The 20,068-nt window shown below is 40.5% G+C and overlaps 1 protein-coding gene across 1 annotated transcript; it reads left to right on the forward strand.

Annotated features, from left to right (window-relative positions):
* The first annotated feature begins 2,097 nt into the window (after window positions 1-2,097).
* rel (v-rel avian reticuloendotheliosis viral oncogene homolog) lies at window positions 2,098-19,108 on the forward strand. The gene is made up of 11 exons (XM_033612489.2): window positions 2,098-2,178; window positions 2,597-2,635; window positions 4,827-4,966; window positions 5,108-5,256; window positions 6,045-6,136; window positions 14,090-14,230; window positions 14,978-15,082; window positions 15,319-15,537; window positions 16,271-16,336; window positions 16,465-16,536; window positions 16,663-19,108. The coding sequence occupies exons 1-11, from the start codon at window positions 2,172-2,174 to the stop codon at window positions 17,550-17,552; spliced, it is 1,920 nt and encodes a 639-aa protein (XP_033468380.2). The 5' UTR covers window positions 2,098-2,171; the 3' UTR covers window positions 17,553-19,108.
* Window positions 19,109-20,068: the final 960 nt, after the last annotated feature.

Consider the following 20,068-nt stretch of genomic DNA (forward strand, 5'->3'; position numbering starts at 1 on the left):
ATTGTTCCTAATTGTGTTTAACAATGAGATATAAAATGTACAAAATAATAATTTAATGTAAAAATGTAATCATCTTTTCATCTAACTCTCAACATGAAAGCTTTAGTGCAGGGGTGTTCAAAGATTTGATGACTGACAAGGGCCACACAGGAAAAGTACAGCCATGAGTTGTCCACTAAAATTGCTCAGTATAGCTAACAGCACTGGCATTGATGGCAGAACATTGACAAGTTGCCATCCCTAACCTGATAGACACTTGTTTGGGGGTGCGTAGTTTGATGCAGTGTAGTAGTGTATTAGCTGTTACTGAAAGTGAAAACATTGAAATGGACCACAAATGATTCAAATATAATGCATGTATTTCATGTCATGTTTAGGGGCTGCACAAATGTTTTTGAGGGCTGCCATTGGCCTGTGGGCAACAGTGCCTCGGTGTATGTCCCAAAATATCAAACTATTCCTTTAAATGACGGGTTTTCCAAAGATCACGTATACTGATATATAGTGATATGCACTGTGTATTATATAACAGATGGCTAGCTCTGCTACTCCAGTGTTAAACATGAGAGGCCCAGCTAGCTGGGTCACATACACAAAATGATCATAACTGTCAGTGTCCGTCATGAGCATGGACGCCAAGTTCCACCAGTGTGATGAAAAATTCAACATCCTGTAAGTCAATAAATAAACTTAAAATAATGGCATCGTGTCTCAAAATAATGACTCCATATTATTTGTCATTATTTTGAAGAGGTTTGTCTTTTTTTGTTTGGACATACTAAATCATTATTATAAGGTCATTATTTTTCAGACACAGAGTCATTATTTTGAGATGCTTTGTCATTACTTGTTTCATAGTGGCCCAATGAAACAACTGCGTGTGAGCGCTGCACTTTGAAGTTCTGGGTGCTCAGCTGTCATGTCCACATGACCATTTTTGTGCGGTCAAATTATTCTGAAACATTCTCAGCCAAAAACAGAGACACTTCCTGGATCAGTTTTGGTTCCTCTCTCACACAGGCATCGTGAGGCAGGTTTTCTTTCTTGCAAAAGGTTCAAAGTAAAACCGACAAATTCATTTCATCCTAAGCACCGATTTCAAAATAATATTCTTATTGATATATCAATTTGTATCTAAAAAAAAAAAGACAGACTTTCTCAAAATAATAGGCCTAACTTAATATCTCAAAAACAGTGACATGATACCAAGTCATTTATTTGAGAAAGCTTGTCATTATTTTGAAATGTTAAGTCATTGTTCTAAGTAAGAAAGTGATTCTTTTGAGATAAGATATTTTAAAACAAAGTTATTTTGAGATACTAACTCATTTTCATAAAGTTTCTTATTATTTTGTGATACTAAGTCTCTATGTATTTAAATAAGTGAATCATTATTTAAAGATTTTGAGATATTTTGAGACTCATTTTCAGTAAGTTGCTCATTCTTTTGAGATACTATGTCATCATTTTACGATTAAGTCATATTTTGTGATACTAAGTCCCTAAATTTTTAAATCAGTAAGTCATTATTTTATGATATATCTCATTCATTTGAAATACTATTTAACTATTACTTTAATACTACTACTTTTAAATACTGCTACTAATACTACTAATACTCTGGGTCCTTTTTGTTCATCACACTGGCAGTAAAGGGCTTCCATACTGAGCATCAGGCATCTGGCTATACATGATGCCTCACAGTGCATGTGGTGACATGCAGCAGATCTGTAGTACTGCTTACAGTATACTATATTGATCCATCTGACTGTTTAACCTCTTTTATTATTTGCTCTTACCCTTTCTCATGGCTTTTTCCAAACTCATGGCTGCTGCTATGTGCCTCTCCTCCATATTTTCCCTACAGCCGGTCTCCTATCTTGGAGTGTTGGACCTCCCTCTCCTCTGTAAGCAGCACTTTGGAGGGGCAGACAGGTAGTGTGCAGTGTGCAGGGGGAGTGGATCCTCTCAGCTCTGTCTTATGCTCTGTGCTGTGAGTCATGCAGCCTCTCATTGGTCAGTTCAGACTAAAGGGGTGGAGTCGAAGGGGAATTCCCCCACTGCTCTCTTCTAACAAATATTACTTTTCCTGTCCACTGTCACTCATTCAGCTCGAGGTTCTCCAAGAGACAATAACCTGTGATACGACCGAGAGTGAGAGTGTGTGCACCATGGATGGTGAGTAGCAACACCTTCATTTATTGTGTATTAATAACAATGCTAACTGCCTTAATGAGAGGATTAGGCAGAATGTAGTCTAATCATCATGTGTGTAATGTTAAAGAACATGTAGTACTGACTCAAGTGTGAGTTTAGAACATCTTCAGCCCAAATGTACGATAGCTTGTTAATAGTATGTGGCACTATTTATTGTGTGTTCAGCAACACTGAAACTTCCTCCTTGTTGCAATGATTGACGGTGTTATTTCAGTAAGTGTGAGTAATTACAGGATGGCTTTAGCAGGACTGAATGAGCTTACAAAACACAACAAATATCATTTTGTCATGTTATCACAACTAGTCAGGGTGGGTTTCATATCTAATTTGCACACACACTTTCCTAATTTCTTCCTATATGTCACATTTTCCTCCTCAGTTCTTATGCCCTCCATGCTAGGGGACGATCCACACCTAAGTAAGTATATCTTAATGCCTCTTCTTGTGTCAAAATTAGCTGCCTGTCTCCACAAGTCAAAACTTATAAACTGCCAAGCAGTGTGTGAATGCATTGCAGTGTCTTTCACTTCCTCATTTTGTTTTATTGGTAAGCATTGCCTTTTTCTCAGACCTGTGGTGTGTATGTGTGTGTGAGAGAGAACCAGAGGTTTTGGTTGTCCTCATGAGTATAGTTTGCGAGGTATGAGTTTATATATTGTGTTATAAATGTCTATACGTGTGAGAAACATCATCTCTCACTTCTGTGTTTGGAGCGTCCTTTGCTAAAGTAGCTGCAAAATGAGGAAGGCAGGACCTGGCCCAGCCACTTGTTTGACAAACGTACATTTCTTTATCAAGTCAGAAATGTAACAGGACTTGTTTCATACTGGCCCTACGTAACAACTGCGTGTGAGCGCAGCACTTCAGTTGAAGTGCTTGCTGCTCGGCTGTCATGTCTACACGATCATTTTTGTGCAGTTAAATTGTTCGGAAACATTATAAACCAAAAACAGAGACACTTCCCGGATCAGTTTTAGTTCCTCTCTCACACAGGCATCATGTGTTGCAGGTTTTGTTTCTTGCACAATGGTCAAAGACGAACTGACAGTCTCATTTAATACTTTGTTTTGAGTGCAGCATGGCTGAGATTTGCCTTTTTAGTAAGCGCTGATTTGATGATTTGCAGTTTGAAAGACACTGATACATGTAATTGGGCTAAATTTGATGCTGCAGGGATTTTAGACATCTAGGTTTCATGCAGTGTCGGGGAGTGGTTAACTACATGCAGTTCAATTAGTTTAACTACAATTTTACAATTAACAGTAGTTAGGTGGCAGTAAAACTACATTAAAATCTCAGTAGCCTTTTAAGGTGTTGGGTCATGCAGTTTGTGTAGTTAATTACAAACTACGTGACCTTTTTTGCCATTCAGTGGCACAATGCCACAGCTCATTGGAAACATTTGTCATTTAATGACAGGTGCCTACTATTTGACTAAAATCACCTCTGGTTTGCAACCAAGATATCTGCGATGGAATACTAAAAAAGTTAAGCATCTTTCTGTTTCCACCCCAACAATTGGCCCATATCCTCTCTTTAAAACACATCGAGGTGAGACGTGGCCTGCCCTAGTCTTTAAATCGAACATACCTACACTTTACTCAGTGTCAATTCAGTTGTATCTCCATGTAACTATATAAATGCAACATTGCTTGAACATGTTAGATACTGCATATCCTGGTGCTCTGAGATTTGTTACAAATTATAAAGCCCTCAGTCATTACTGTACGCTTTATTCCAGGGCAGGGCAGCCATCTTTGACCTTTTGTGGGCTCAGTCACTGGTATTTGTTCATTTATAAAGCCATACTGGGTAAACTCCCTTCGCACATTTCTACTTCGATTGAACAGAGATGTGACTGTAGCTCTTGTCCAAGATCCAGACTCACACTGTGATAACTTCCTGTGATTTAGTTTGGATGTAATTTTTTTTTTTTGAGAGTAGTTAAAATGTAGTTTAACTGCTTTATTGTGAAGTTGCTAGTAGTTTAGTTTTACTGTAGTTTTTCTTAGCCTGGTTGCATGGAGCAGTGTTTCAACTATATGTAAGCAACTTGTCTGAAAACCTCGAAAAGCTTCAACTTTTCAATCAAGTTTTACCTAACTTTAGCAATGATGTGTGGAGTAACTGTAAATCACTAAATCCATGCTTACCCATTATTAAACCAGACAGTGATCGTTTTAAATCACTTTTACACAAGCATTTAGGCACATCTCCAAAATACAAAGAGAGACAAGAAACACTAAAACACAGGCTTTAGAAAATTAAAAAAAAAGTGCCATTTTCTGACATTTTGTAGAACCAAAATTTTGGCATCTTTTTGCCTTGTTTTGACCAAAACATCTAGACATCTTTTGACCTGCAAATTCAATACCTCCTGATCTTATTACATGTCAAAAATACGGTCAATAACCGTATTTACCTTAGCTCAACTATTTGATCCTGTAACTATTTTCCAGCAAAAATCAAGCAGAACTGAGCAAAATCTGTTAGCTGCCATCTTTAAAATATCTTAGGGGTGGTATTCATGGTTTGGTGGTCTGAATCCATCATCATCTTTTCCTCTCCACACCCCTTTATTTACTGTTCCCATCATCTGCGCTCTGTAGTGGCTGAGCCGGCGATCCAGATCTTCGAGCAGCCCAAGCAGAGGGGAATGCGTTTCAGGTACAAGTGTGAGGGTCGCTCAGCTGGGAGCATCCCCGGCGAGAAGAGCTCTGACAACAACAGGACGTACCCCAGTCTGCAGGTCAGTCAACACAACTGAAGATTTACTTGTTTATTTGTGCCTCAAAGCACCCGTGGAGCACTTTCTTTACACCTCTGCACTTGTCTCTCTGTACATTGCATTGCCTTTAAATGTTAAAGCAACCTCCTCTTTCCCCCATAGATCCTCAATTACTGCGGTAAAGGGAAAGTACGTGTATATTTGGTGACGAAGAACGAGCCGTACCGACCGCATCCACACGACCTGGTGGGGAAGGACTGCAAAGACGGATTCTACGAGGCCGAGTTTGGCCCAGACCGCAGAGTGATCGCGTGAGTTCTCCCACAGTTGCCTCCGTCCAGCAGCTCTCCGTAGTAGCGTTTAATGACTTCACTGTCACTGTTGTCACCAGAGTAATTATCGCCCCAGTCTCAGTCTTAATCAGCATGCCTTCATCGAAATAAACAAACACACTCTTTCTGTCGTAGACTACAACGTAATCAATTTGCTCTCTATTAACACTATTTCATGATTCACATGGCAGTTTCGGAAGGCACTGAGTGTAAATCAGTGACCTTGCGGATACAGACTCATACAGCAAAACACACACACACACACAAAGCATATTTGTCAAACCATGTCTGTGATGAGGATGGCAATATGGGAATTCCCCAAGTGACATCACCCATATTTGCTGCGTGTCAGAAAAAAACAGAGCTTGTGTGTATATGTGTGTGTTTGTGTACTCAAGAATGTGTGTGAGAGTGCAAATGAGTCAGTATCTTTTGGTGTGTATAATTTGTAAATCCTTCATAGACTTGTGTATTAAATTCAGATGGATTTTTACTTACTTCTGTGTAGAGAAATAACTTTACTACAGATTTGGGTCAAACATGATCATAAAGTTAGTTTGTGGCAGTCTGTTTTAAAAGCAAAATCAGACACGTTAGAGTGATGGCGTGATTGCTTTGACCTTCCACATATGCAACAACATTCTTTATTCAAGATCATACTTCACTCAGGTGTGGCCCTGTGTGTTTTGTTTATTCTAATCAGCTTGTTGTAGCTCTGTAAGTCACTGTCACTTCCTCATGGCCCTGTTGTATTTATGTTCACACAGTTTCCAGAATCTGGGGATCCAGTGTGTGAGGAGGAGGGAAGTGAAAGATGCGATCGTACAGAGGATGACCAGAGGGATCAACCCCTTCAATGGTGAGTCCTCCTGCTCTGAATGTCAATTTCTGTTTTCATCTCCTACATCACACTGACTGACAGCGGTGGTGTCAACCCACTTGATCATATATTGGCTTTGTGTTTGTTGTTGGCACAAACACCTTCAGGGAAGTATTGCATGTAGGCTATATCTTCTGTCTCTGTGCCACAGAGCTCCACTCCAAAAAACTATTAAAAACACATCAGTGAGTCACACGTTGCTCTAAGTGACACGTTCCCTCATTACTGTCAACATGGCCACTGTAGTTTACTTTGAGCTAATCGCACATGCACTCTGCTGCTGCCAGAAATACTCACTGGAGCAGGGCTGCCCCCAGGGGGTGGCCAGGGAGGGTCATGGCCCTCAATACAATCGCTGCCTCCTCTGGCAAAAATAATTGACCGCTAACTTCACTGTCTTTAAGATGCTGTGGCGTGCTTTTTAAGCTAGCGCAAAGGTGGTGGTATCTTGTTAGCCTTGAAAACTCAAGGCATCCATTTGTACCATCAATTTCATGCTAGCTTGTTTGGATGGGGTTTAAATAAGGCTCCAAAGTTAGGCTAAATTTTGGTGAGGGAACAACTGGCATGGCTGTTTTCAGTGGGGTCCCATTAACTCTAACTTCAACATATCTGAATGAAAATGTGTTCTATGGTTGATCACAAGTCTCTGCAAAACTTGAGAGGACTTGTTCCCAGTAAATGTTTTATTTCTTACAATCAATGAACTCCTTCAAATCAAACCTTTATATTTGTATTTTTAATCGTAAGGACAATCAAACTGTTTGAAGAACAATGAATTGCTTAACAGGTATAGACCATAACACGTTAAAACAGAATTGTTATTGAACATAAGTGTGCCTGCATTCATCGATGCACATTAGATAATTAGTAATACTAACCAAAAAAAAACCTCTCCATATTGACATAGTTCCAATGAGAATATATACGTAAACAGCACAACTGAATTCCTAATATTCAGTTACGGCTTTTGGTTTCGGTGCCACCCTAAGATTTTCCATCTGGCTGCCCCTATAGAACATTGCTGGGGGCACCACTGCACTGGAGCACCAAATGTGTGTTAATCCGCCACAGAAAATAGCCCCCAACAAATGCACTATTTATTAACTACACTATGTTTTATTTGCTCAAAGATGCAGTCCCTGCTGGACTTTTGAAACTATAACTATATATCTATGATCCAATGTTAAAGATTTACATTTTCAGTGGGAACCAATGGGCTTGGGGTAGAAAGTCAGAGGATCAGAGGACAGAGAGTTACTGTATCTTGGTGAAATACTTTGAATTCTGCTGCTGTTGGTGCAGTCACTGTTATCATTTCTGTTTGTCACTGTGGCTGGTTACTGATGCTGCTGCTGCTGCTGCTGATTTTCCTGCTGTTATTACTGTTACACAGGTTCAAAACAATTCAAAAGAATTGTTTTCAAATGCTGGTTGACCCAGTTCTCAGGCAGTGGAGATGATTTTCCTAACATCAAGTCAAAAATCCGCTCACTTGCCACCGCACCGTCTACAGTCGTGCCATTTCCTCAACACGCTTTCATTCTGCGGTCCTCCGGCACAGACAGACAACGCTTCTCGTGTACAAACAGGCGTTGAGCTACTTCCCCATTCTTAGTCACAGTTGCTCAATTCAGCACAGTGCAGGATGCCACGTGAGAGCTGGGAATGCAGGATTCATTAAAAGGGGGAGGGTGGACCGAGGGGGTTCCCCAGCACTCAGAGAAGATGATAAAAGTAGGGTATGGTGCTTTACAGGTCTGTAAAAGCATGGAGGGTTTATGAGCAGGTTTGATTTAGACATACATGCTTTGAGGTTTTTGTGTTTAGTGTTTGCATGTTGGCAAGTGGCAATAAGTGGTGACCAAAACAGCTTAAATAAACCAGATATCTGCTTACTGCACATATCTGACGTATTTATAATTGGCTCCAATGCTTTTATTTACTACTTTCTGCATTTGCAACAGAGTTCATACCTGATACTTTCAAATTCTGCAAAGCCCAAGCTGTGCATACTGAGTCACATAGACTGAAGTGACTTAACTAAAATATGAAACTGTGATACAGATGGCTTCTATGTGATATGAACCCTTAACCCTAGCTGACAATTTTAGTGACATGCTAAGTGTCTACTGAGCTTCACCATATATGACCACATCTCTGTTCTCTTACCTGCTTGCAAGTATTACAGTTGAGGAACTAATTTAGGTCTTAGAGGGTGAAGACATGAAACAGCAGTCTCTTTTGCAATGATGTCAGACCATACAGAGATATTCTAACTGCTGCCATTCAAGGTATTTTATGGTTTGGTTCCTGTGGTTTAGGAGGACACAGTGAATATTATTTGTAACCATGGACAATTTGCTGTTGGAATATTAACACCTAAATGAGCACGTTTAAAGGAATGCTTCACCCACAAAATGATTATTTGTATATGAATTACTCGCTCTGTGTTACGTTGAATTTGTGAAGATAACTTCCTCGCATGCCTCCATAGTGAACGAAGAATCCAAAAATGGAGAAAATTCTTGGTGAATTAAAGCCATAGGGGTCCGTATCTAATATGAGCAAAACTAAATCAAAACATCTGTTTACAAACTCTTGCAAAACTGTCTTACACAAGAAAGAGTGGCACGCCTGGGCAAGCACGTGCGTTTGAAGTCTGGTCAGTGGAGTGCACAAACAGAATTTAAACGCACTACTCATACGCGCAAGTGTTTAAAATTGTAATGTTTCAGCACAAATGCATGCGTTTGGGAAGTACTGAGCATATGAGTATTATACTGCACAAGTTGTGTGAGAGTTTGTAAACAGATGTTTTAATGTAGTTTAGCTGTTGTTCAACGTGGCCCCCATTTACTTCAATTCATCAAGAATTTTCTTAATTTCCGTATTCTTTGTTCACCGTGGAGGCAAGTGAGAAAGAAAATTCTTCAGGAATTAAGTGTAAAACTGTGTGAGTAACTGATACACAAATGATTATTTTGTGGCTGAAGTATCCCTTTAACAGCGCAGTTTCAGCTCATTATATCTGGTAAAATGCCAGGTATCAATAAAGGAGCTGTATGATCTTTGGTGTAACTGGTCAGATGGTACTACCTCACACATATGAAATCTTATTTCAGCCTTTATTGCTACAGACTGTACAATGGGCAGCTGGATGTCTTTTTCTCATGGCTCAAACCTTCCGCTCTCTTGAGCTCACTTCTGCTGTGAAACTCAGCTGCTTCCTGTGTCAGGGGGAGATAAGCCCCCTTGCACTCCCCCCACCCCAACACACACTCCCCCCGATCACCACATCTCATGTCATGCATGTGAAACATTGTTCAGACTACAACGGTGTGGTTGAATGGAGACCGTTACTATCTATTAGCAGAAAGCTCACCCCACCTGTACTAGTGATGACAGAGAACTGAATACTGTGTGTGACGTAGTAATATGTTTCTGTATTACTCACCATTTCATGTGATGTTGGTGGTACACCTGGTAATTGTTTACTCAGGTCACACAAGTGACACTGTTTTGTTGTTGAATTCAGTGATTTAAAGTCACAGGTGTGGCAATACATTAGTTTGTTTCATATCACTCAGTAATAGACTGAAATAAGGGTCAGTAAGATCTAATGATGTCAGGTCCAAAATAATTTCAGTGCCTTAAACAAAGGAAGTTTTGTTGCTCTTCAGTCTTGAGATTTTCATAGGCACACAGCACAGAAATGATCTGTCAACATAATTTCACAACTGAAAAAGGTTTTTTATAGTAGTGTTACTTTAGATGTAACAAGAGACGAATTGTTTTATCTCAGTATGATCAGTATAGACAAATGAGATCATGGAGGAGAATAATGTAGTGCAGTATTGGCAGAGGTTTGGTAATTTCCAAATTTCATAAACCTGAATGCTTTCTGTCGCAAAGAAGATATCACCACTTGTCCTTCCTCTGTTGTTTTTGCTTCACTGAAGAGGATTAACATGTTGGAAGTGTTTTTTCCATGGGCCTTTTACTTTTCTGTATTCGTCATTGTTTGTATCCAGACCTTATAATATTTGTGCTGCTGTAACGCAGTAACACAGATTTCAGAGGAAAAGTGACCTGCGTGAGTGGAACATGGTAAACACAGCAGTTTTATAGAGCAGTGAAGGGATAAATGTATGATGTAATTGTGATATATGGTTGTGGAGTCCTTATCTTGGCCTCAGGAAGACACACAAACTGAGGGAAGCATGTCATGAAGCTTGATGAAATTGTGAGTCATGCAGTGGAGACACTTTTTGTGGTGAGGCTTGGCACCTGCCTCCCCTTCTTTCTCACTCTCACATTCTGCTCCCACATTCGCACTAAGCACTTTACCCCGCACCCCACCTCCCACCAACCCCCGACTGCCCCCCCACCATCACTGTCCCCCGTAACCGCCGCAGCCAATGACCGCGTCCCCCTGCAGCTGCAGCTTTGTGCATTCAGGGTGCCCAGTGACTGTGGGCCCAGTTGGGTGTTTTTTCCACCACACATATTCACTCACCGCTACTTTTACCTCCAACCCACTTTACTGCACCTGTCCAGCATCTGCCTCCTTCAGACACTCACACACACAGACCAACTTTGTGTGTTCCATCAATATTCGATACAACAGTTCCGCTTTCATACACGAGCATGTGTTGATTTCTCCCTCCCTCAGTTTCTCCACTGTGTCTTTTCTGCCACCTACAACAGACAAATCTGATGACCGAACAGAAAGCTGAAGTAGAGCAGAGCTGCACGACTTTACTCTCACAGAGAGACCATGCAGCCCCCAGAAGTAGATTTTTACAGTGTCACTGTTGTTGTTGGTGTTGTTGGTCAAGATGATAAAACTCTTTCGCTCAATGAGCATACATACCTACCACATGGCATTTAGTATATTCCTTAGTGTGAGGCAGTGCTGGCTAAACTGATTCTAAATTAGGCCTGCTCTGTATTATTTTTTAAAGATGTTTCCTAAGAATCTGAGCACCACTTTGTAAAGGCCTTAAAAAGCATAACATGTAAGTGTCTGATACCTGTGGACACCCTGCATTAATAACATGACAGTGGATGATTTGATACTTGTAAGAATATTAATTTATTGTAATGAAATTACACATCAAATATAATGATTTTACATCTGTTTGTAAATCAGTAAAACACACATAAAATTGAACTCTCTATATTCAGGATGGTTGAATTAAGATTTAAGTATACATACAGTACAACAGCTCTGTCCAAAGGTAACAATTTCTGTCTTGCTGTACACACAAGTCAGAGTCAGGCTGACATGTTTTGGCTCAATCTGATATCAAATATCAGATTTTTTTAACAAAGCTTGAAGCTTCATGTCGACACCAGACTGAAGTCATTCTGGTGCAGACATGTTTATTGTATCATTTCTCACTAAAAATGCTCAAGGAGGGAAAAAGCTATAACACGTGGAGATAGAGTTGTTTTTACCTTTTTCTGCGCTTGTTATTTGCACAGCTGTGGACTCGAGTCAGACTCAAGTCACAAAATTGCTGACTTCTGACAAAGCAAAATCCAAACAGACTTGTAACTGCACTGATGACCTGTGACTTCACTTGGATTTGAGCCCTGAGAAGAATAATTGCTGGTGCCAAGCATGCAGAGACAGAGCTGGGGAAATACTTAGCTGTTTGCACTGAGCATGTCCAGTGACACATTCAGTAAGGATGAGGAGTTTCCCTACATCTCTTGTGTAACTGCACTGCAGTTTTTTGTTGTGTTTCCTCCAGGAATATCCACATATTGTTACAGTGGAATTTGTTTGGAACAGTAAAAACTAAATCTGGAGTTACGCTGTTGGTGTTTACATTTTGAAATAGCATTGAAACGGATGAGAAACACATTATTAAGGAGACAAAAACATCTAAGTTCAAGACTTAAGACCTGACTTTTGTCCCACCACTTTCACACACGTCAGGACCTCATGGTCACTCATGCAGGGAGTCTCATCTCTTGCTTCTGTGTTGTGCAGACACTCACACAAACAGCCACACACATACACTTTTTTTCCACCCTGTGGTGACGTCCCCCAGGCGTCACCGTGTCGACACATTGTAGGCGGGGATGGCCTCAGCATGAGCGCGAAAGATAGAAATTGAGAGATGGAGGAAGAGAAAGTAGGCAGATGTGAAAGCCTGGTGTGTGTGTTGGTGTGTGGGTGTCTCTCAGTATAAGCTCTCCCTGCAAGGTGTGTGTGTTTGCGTGATGCCTCTGAGGGCGGTATGTGTGACGCTTGCATGTATGTGCATGTGTGCTTGTGTGTGTGTGTGTGTGTGTGTGTGTGTGTGTGTGCAGATGAGAGTGTAGGCTGTGGACGCTTGAAAATGCTTATCTGTGACGTGTTTATGTTGATCCAAATTTGAGGTTTTGGGGACAGCCTACGGATGTAACGAGGGAGAATAATTTGTCTGTGCTTTGACGCCATTAATTGTTGAACACATTAATTTTCTGGACATTTAGCTTATTATATTATTTTGTGTTTAAATTAATTATGATGCAATTGTACTCATATTACAAAAAGAGATATGATTCCACTTAATGTTAGTGGTTTGTGACCATGCAGTTATGATACGTATATCCATCTTTAAAACTTCTGCAGTCAGGTTCAGTCATTGAAAAACTGCACTAAAAAAACTGCTCAGTCAGGACAATTAACAGACCATGTTAATAACAACTTTCATAGGACCTATTTTCTCAGAAGAAAGTAGTTCCAGTGAAATTCCTTTCAGCTAGATCTGTGGACAATGGAGGGAAATTAGAAATTTGTTTTGGGAGAAACTAGTTCCTGAAGTTGGTGATTTTTTTTATATCATTTTCCAGTGCTTTTAGCACCACAAACGAAATTCCATCAACTGCCACTTAATTGATGTGGCTGTGAAAATCTCATAGGCAACAGGTGGAATGTAACTAAGTACATTTAATCAATTACTGTGCCTAAGTACAAATCGTAATACATCTACTCCACTACAATTCAAATGGAAATACAGTATTTAACTTTTTTCTACAACATTTATTTGATAGCTGTAGTTACTTAACAAATTAAGAATTCTTCTTATAACACATATTAGTTAATGAAATATGATGCGTTGTCTTAGATTAAAGAACCCAAGTGTGTATAAGATAAATAAAGTTTCTTTGGAGCATTAATATAGCAGCAAGCCACTATTTACTATACAAAGATATAGTTGAGTAATGGCATTCTTAGCACAGAAGGAAGTCATGCTACTTCAGTGTGTGTGAGTTGTTATCTGAGCTTCTTTGTGGTATGTTATGGTAAGCTGGTCCGGCTGCACATGCATGTAAGTGCATCTGTGTATCCCACTTGCACTGTGTTCATGTGGCGGTTAGCATTGACATCTTGAGGACATTGTTGTGAAAGCGTAGCGTCCACTCTCCTGTGTCCCCTGGTTAACCCCATTAGCTCTGTCTACACTGTTGGCATTCTTTAGTGCTTTCTATTGAGTTAGCACCGTTAGCTGCTAGCAACCAGCTCAGCCACCTCCATGTTGAGAACTATGTGCAGACAACTCATACGATCTGAATTTTGTGTAGAGCACTTTTAAAATTAGCTCCATCTCAACAAGTTAAGCTGTAAAATGCTACTTACATATTAATACACTGATAATAATTAAATAATATAGTCTTTAATAGTATGAAGAGTCAACATATTTGCTTTCTATTTACTTAATTATACTTATTTTTTACATTTGTACATTTTATTGATAACACATGCATAGCCTACTTTTTTATCAGTGTGAGCTTGGTGATTTAAGTGATCCTTTGTTTGTCTCTTATCAGTAAAAATAACTAGCGAGCATCTTTTACTCTCACCTGGTCGTGATACTGACACATGTTTATGTATATGTGTGTGTGTGTGTGTGTGTGTGTGTATAATATCAGTGCCACGTGAGCAGCTGCTGCAGACAGAGGAATACGACTTGAACGTGGTTCGCCTGTGCATCCAGGTTTTCCTGCAGGACGAGAATGGCCACTTCACCAGACCACTCAACCCCATCGTCACCAACCCCATCTACGACAACAGTGAGTGGCTGAGCTCTGTCTGCATCAAAGTGTGTTCATATTGACGTCATGTTAGGCAATTACATGTGACAAGAACATAATAGCATTGCCATATAATTGTACCTACGGGAATACAGGCTGCCTGAGGTTAGGTGTGTCCACCTTAGGGTTCAATTGATAGTGGATTTCAAGAGCTGACTATGATGTAATTTCCTAGAAATGTATTGAACTAACTACTAATTGAAATAAAGTAATATAGTTATACAAGACTTGAGGAGTTACACAAGTAGCTGTTGTTGTACATACAGTATGTACCTGTAGCACGCAAGTGTTTGTTGCAAGACCTGTGTACGTGTGTCCAGTAGATATTTTCTCAACACTGTTTTGTCTGTTGCACTTAGCAAACTAGTTCAGTGTTCCTTACACACATCGAGAAAGGGGAAGTTCTATATACACACTAACCCTCAAACAACACCGTTACCATAGAGCACTTCCTCTTCTGATCACAGGCATGTGACATGTGACTCAACCTGCTGAGGCCTCAACTGTAAACTGAATGTGGTCTTTTTCTAAACTGAGGCAAACACAGAACAAGTTACACTGAGCCATTAAAGCTGTTTTTTGCAACAGATTCAACTAGATCAAGTAAAGGCAGATTCTGGCATTATCACGCTTGGACATATAAATCTCGTGTAGAATGAAGTCTGACTTGTTAGATTTGTTGTATCTGTTGGGATGCATGTTTACACCTTGTGTCTGTATCATCAGGGGCCCCAAACACAGCAGAGCTGAGGATCTGCCGGGTCAACAAGAACAGTGGCAGTGTCAAGGGAGGCGATGAGATCTTCCTACTGTGCGACAAAGTACAGAAAGGTACATACTATAGATGTTCTGTAGGCCTTTACAATCAGTTATTCAGCATTTTACTGTTGTACATTTTACAGTACTGTATAGTTTTCACATAGCTTGCATCTATTTTCTCTCCATTCATCTTCATTCAATCCATTTATCTATGAATCCATTTTGCTTCTCACAGCCACAGTGTCCATCTCTTTGCATGTTCATTCAGTTTTCCATTCCTGTCTTCCCATCATCTCCCTATCCCCCAGATGACATTGAGGTGCGATTCTTCTCCTCTGATGGCTGGGAAGCCAAAGGCTCCTTCTCCCAAGCCGATGTTCATCGCCAAGTTGCCATTGTCTTCAAGACTCCGCCCTACTATAACACCTCCATAACAGAGTCGGTCACTGTGCACATGCAGTTGCGCCGACCTTCCGATCAGGAAGTCAGCGAACCAATGGATTTCAGATACCTGCCTGATGACAAAGGTGAGCACTGAGCAGGGATCACCTTCTTTCTGTTAAGCCACATTGCCAACAAACACTTTAATTATAGTACACTTAGAACATGTTTGCAACTCCTACAGACATTTACCTAAACCCTAGACCTGTTTAGCGTTTCCACCACAGACAGTACTTTTAAATGTAGGCGGGGTTGTTACCAGATGGTAATAGCCATGTCACTGCTCCATTCAGCTCTTGCCGTACTTCCTCTTCACGGCCAATGTAGAGGAATGTGGGCATCTTGCTGATTGTTTGCAGAATGGAGTTGTACACCGACATTTTCAGAACAAAAAAAAGAACAGTGCTTACACTCTCTTTTGCAGTCGATGGGGTATTCAAAAATAATAGGTTTGTGCACTGAGTCCTTGTCAAGCAAGAGTGATGGGTCTCTAACTCAATCAACAGACTGCAGTGTTTCAGGCTCTACCTTTTAGTATCAGATTAGTGTGCAAGGTACCTCAACAGAGGGGTGACAAAAAACAGGATGGAATGAAATGGTTCTATAGGTAGCATCCACAACTTTTGACGATGGAAACACAAAACTAACCCTTCTAATGTTTAACAAACTGAACTGATCTGGACTGCTTGGTGGGAACAAGGCTTTATTGGTAAACTCAAACTTGTCATTCCTCTGTGTCCGATGGTAGTGTCCAGGAACTGATTCAGTTCTCAGTTGGATTCAAGTGGTATATGTGTAATTTTTTTGTGTTTGGTTTAGATCCATATGGCTACAATGAGAAAAAGCGCAGAAGAGAGCACTTGATGAAGATATCAGGATTGTCAGGTAAGAGATATAGTATTGTATATACAGTACAATCCATCTTATGTGACCACATGTGTATGAATGAGCATGTCCTATGAATGGCAGTATACATGAATGCATTGTAACAAAGGTCTCTGGCCTTTCTTTAGGTGGTCCTTTTGTTGGTCTGATGAACAGGCCAAAGGCAGTGCCACAAAGTACATTGAGTCACATGCGGAAAGGTAACTGGTTTAACTTGTTTCCCCTAAAATAGCAAATAATCAGATGTCAAGCCAAATACTACACTTCCATCCAGATTAAGACAATACTTCCTGCTATCACACTAAAAGTCACTATTTGTTTTCTAGACCTCAGCAACATGTACCTGAGGCAACAGCCCATACCTTCAATGCAGCAACAACCTGCTGTATTCAATCAGCCCTACCAACCTGGCTCTCACAATGTAATGATGACATCACCAGCTACGAATGTATCAGTCAGCCAATCATGGACAAATCCCAACCCAGCACTCTCAATGGATACAGTCACCATAAACCAGTCTGGAGCTATGAACAATCTGCCACGCCCTAATAGAAGCAACCAACAGCAGCCAAACCGTGGACCTGGTTACCCCAACAAAGTGGAGCACAACACCCTCCCTCAGCTCTCCATGAGAGACTTACAGTGCTTGGATACAGCCCCCCAGGCCCCTGCAATGAGCCAGATGGATTCCCAGTCGCCCTTCCACATGCAGCACCCAAGGGAGGAGCTTGCGTCTGAGACTCGGGCCCAGAACCATCTAGGCAACCAGAACCAGGGTCTGCAGACTGTGTGGCCCAATTTCAGTACCACCAGTACAGCTCAGAACACCTTTACTGGAGGTGGAGGGGGGTCACAGGGGCTGGGCTCTTTCTCCTTCCTAGGGGGAATGGAAGGGGAAGATTTTCTGAAGGACCTGGTGGGAGGAGGGTCTCAGACTGGCTTCCAGCTGAAGCAGGAGCCCCAGATCACAGTGGCACAAGAAAGCCATGCTTCTTTCATGCAGTCCCCACGGGAAAGCCAAGAAAATACTTACACCAACTTGCTTCCTCGTCCTGTGAGCAATTGCATCAACATGGATCCAATGAGGCAAGACGTTAGTGGCAACACCCAGCCTCTTAAAAATCTGCATTACTCTTACCAAAGCAACGGCATGGCCTCTGATGGCCACTTTTCAAATTTGGCTGACTGGGTCAAATCAACTCGGCAAACCGACTAAAAAGAGTGTTTTTGGTATCAATAAATAAACAGAAGCAGCTCCAAGGATACATTGGTCTTGGTTAGCCATGTAAAGCCAGAAATTTTCCTTTACCCATTCTGGTGTAGGAAGGCTCAGTAGACATTTGCTTGGGTTATTACATCAGTGTGCAAACGAGCAAAGTTATTGTCAGCCATTTGGATCTATAACCAGACAAAGGCATTGTTTCTAGTTAGTACAGCTGTTTACAGATTAGTTCCTACTTTCGCAAAGACATCACAAAGAATGCTTCCTACACCTGAGTGGCCAACCATAGCACTTGATAAATTGTTACTGGTCTTTGCTTCCCATTATTACTCTGGAAGACACCATTCTCCTAAAAATTGTTAATCAAATTTGACTTCTTGGTAAATTTGAGACAAGAAATAGATCACTTTTCCACATTTCTATCAAGGGCGCCTTGTCCAAAACCCTAGTTTGCAACTGGTGTACAGTGAGATTCTGTTGAGGTTCCTTCCCCAGCGTTTAACCTCTGAACTGTTGGGATGTTTCACTAGGGGCCAAGTTGCATTGTCATTCAAATCACTTGGCCTTACTCGCTGATTGACTTGGCTTCCAGCTGCTGGTCCTATGGACCTCAGTCAACTGAAGCTGAGCTCACATGAGTTCAGCTGGCTTCTGCAAGGCTAAGACCTGTATGTGGATGAACCATGCCTTAGGTTGTAAAGATGACCAACGACATACTGCTGGTTTCCAAGCCAAAATTAGATTTCAGCAGAAGTGAATGTACTGCTTTCTTTCTTTGTCTTTCTCAGGTGAAGTTGGATTCACTGTGAACATACTGTATAGTTCAATGTTTTGTTAGAGTGTTTGATCTTGGAAAAGAAACAGGGGTAAATGGATGTTAGGATTAGAAATACAACGGAAAATAATTATCTTATTACAATGGGTTTACTTTTTATTGCTTTGTAAAGAATTCTTACATATTGTACTGTTTCACTGATTTTTTTAAGCAAAGTATTTGCTGTTAAATGTGCTCTGTACATACATGTTAGCCATAGTTGAGAGTGAAAGCAATAACTGTGCTTAAACCCTCAAGAACTGGCAAGGTACTAAAATTTCCATTGAGGAAGTGGTAGGAAGCACATTGAGTGTTGTCTTTCCTTTGTAATGACTATGTCATAACAGTGATCACATGTGTTAGCGAGAGTTCTCAGAGCATTTTATAGATGTTTTTATAGATGTCAATTTTGTCTTTTATTGTTGTTTCATTCATTCAGCTGAGGCTCTTACTGATAGCGTCAAAGAGCGCCTTGCTTGAGGACATTGTGACTGGACACATGGCTGATAATGAACAAACACTGGCTCTTGTGTCCTTTTCAAATTTGTGAGCTAGCAGCAGCCTGCAGGGCCTCCTTTAGCCTAGCTCATACTAGCATGTCATGTTTTACTTGTATGCATTCCAGAAGCTTTTTGGTTTGAAATGAAAGTAATTATTTTGATGACTACTTTGTAAGATTTACTATTTTTGGATTTTTCTACACAATCAGTTCTTAATAAACAAGTCTCTTATTCCACATCTTTTGTTAACATGTTTATATTATATCTCTTACACTGTATACATTATCTTCATATACAAGTATACACAATAGATAGGGCTGGAACACATGGTGCGTCTTTAACTGCCTGGAAAATGCAAGGTCAGGTGTTGGGTGCTCATCTTGTGCCTACTAACTTTCAAGGGTTTGGAGCGTGACATTACTATGCGACCATAACCAGCCCATAGCCTACTTAACAGAAATCCCAAGTTTGGAGCTGCTATTCCACTAGGGGTTGTTTTTCTAAGTGTAATACGCCTAAAATATTGTCTGTCAGGCTAAAGCTCTGGGTAGCTCACACTAAAAAGAGCAACTTCTCCTTCAGTAACTTCAAAAGATTGACAGTTTCAGAATAAAGGACAGATATCTGTCAGCTGTGATTGGTTGTCCCAAATTACATGATATGCAGTGCGAGTTGCTATATCTCGAAAGTCGAACTAAAAAATAGGTGCTTGGGAATGCTTGTGTTCCATGACAGCTTTGTTCTCACACTTTTGAGCGTGTCTTCTTTGTGTCTATATTAACAACTATGAACAACAATTTACAATGTGAACAGCCCCTTGTGCAAGTGATAAAGAACAGGGGGGGAATAGCTGGCCTGGTTTTGTCCTAGAAGTTACTGCTTCCAGCCAAGAGTCCAGCATATAACCCCTGCAAATCCACAATTTGCCACACCGGGTTTTGTACAGATTAAATAAAATATAATGTGTTAATCTGGGCACTTTGATGGTGCTGGACAGCAGATTATCCTTGGAAAGCAACACACTAGCTGTTTCTAGTCTTAAAACTAAGATGAGCTAACCAGCTGCTAATTCACACAATATTTTTGAGCTACTGTATTTGTATTATACTTATTTAGATGACAAAATAATGGGATTTTGTAACAGAAAGACACCACAAGTTTGACTGTGTGATTTCTAAATATACATCCTAACACAT

This window comes from Epinephelus lanceolatus, chromosome 17 (assembly GCF_041903045.1).
Source record: "Epinephelus lanceolatus isolate andai-2023 chromosome 17, ASM4190304v1, whole genome shotgun sequence".
Lineage (NCBI taxonomy): Eukaryota > Metazoa > Chordata > Actinopteri > Perciformes > Serranidae > Epinephelus > Epinephelus lanceolatus.

Coding starts and splice junctions, on each gene's coding strand:
- rel (XM_033612489.2), top strand. Junction 14,231..14,977: donor CAACCCCATCTACGACAACA/GTGAGTGGCTGA, acceptor CTGTATCATCAG/GGGCCCCAAACACAGCAGAG. Junction 15,538..16,270: donor ATACCTGCCTGATGACAAAG/GTGAGCACTGAG, acceptor TGTTTGGTTTAG/ATCCATATGGCTACAATGAG.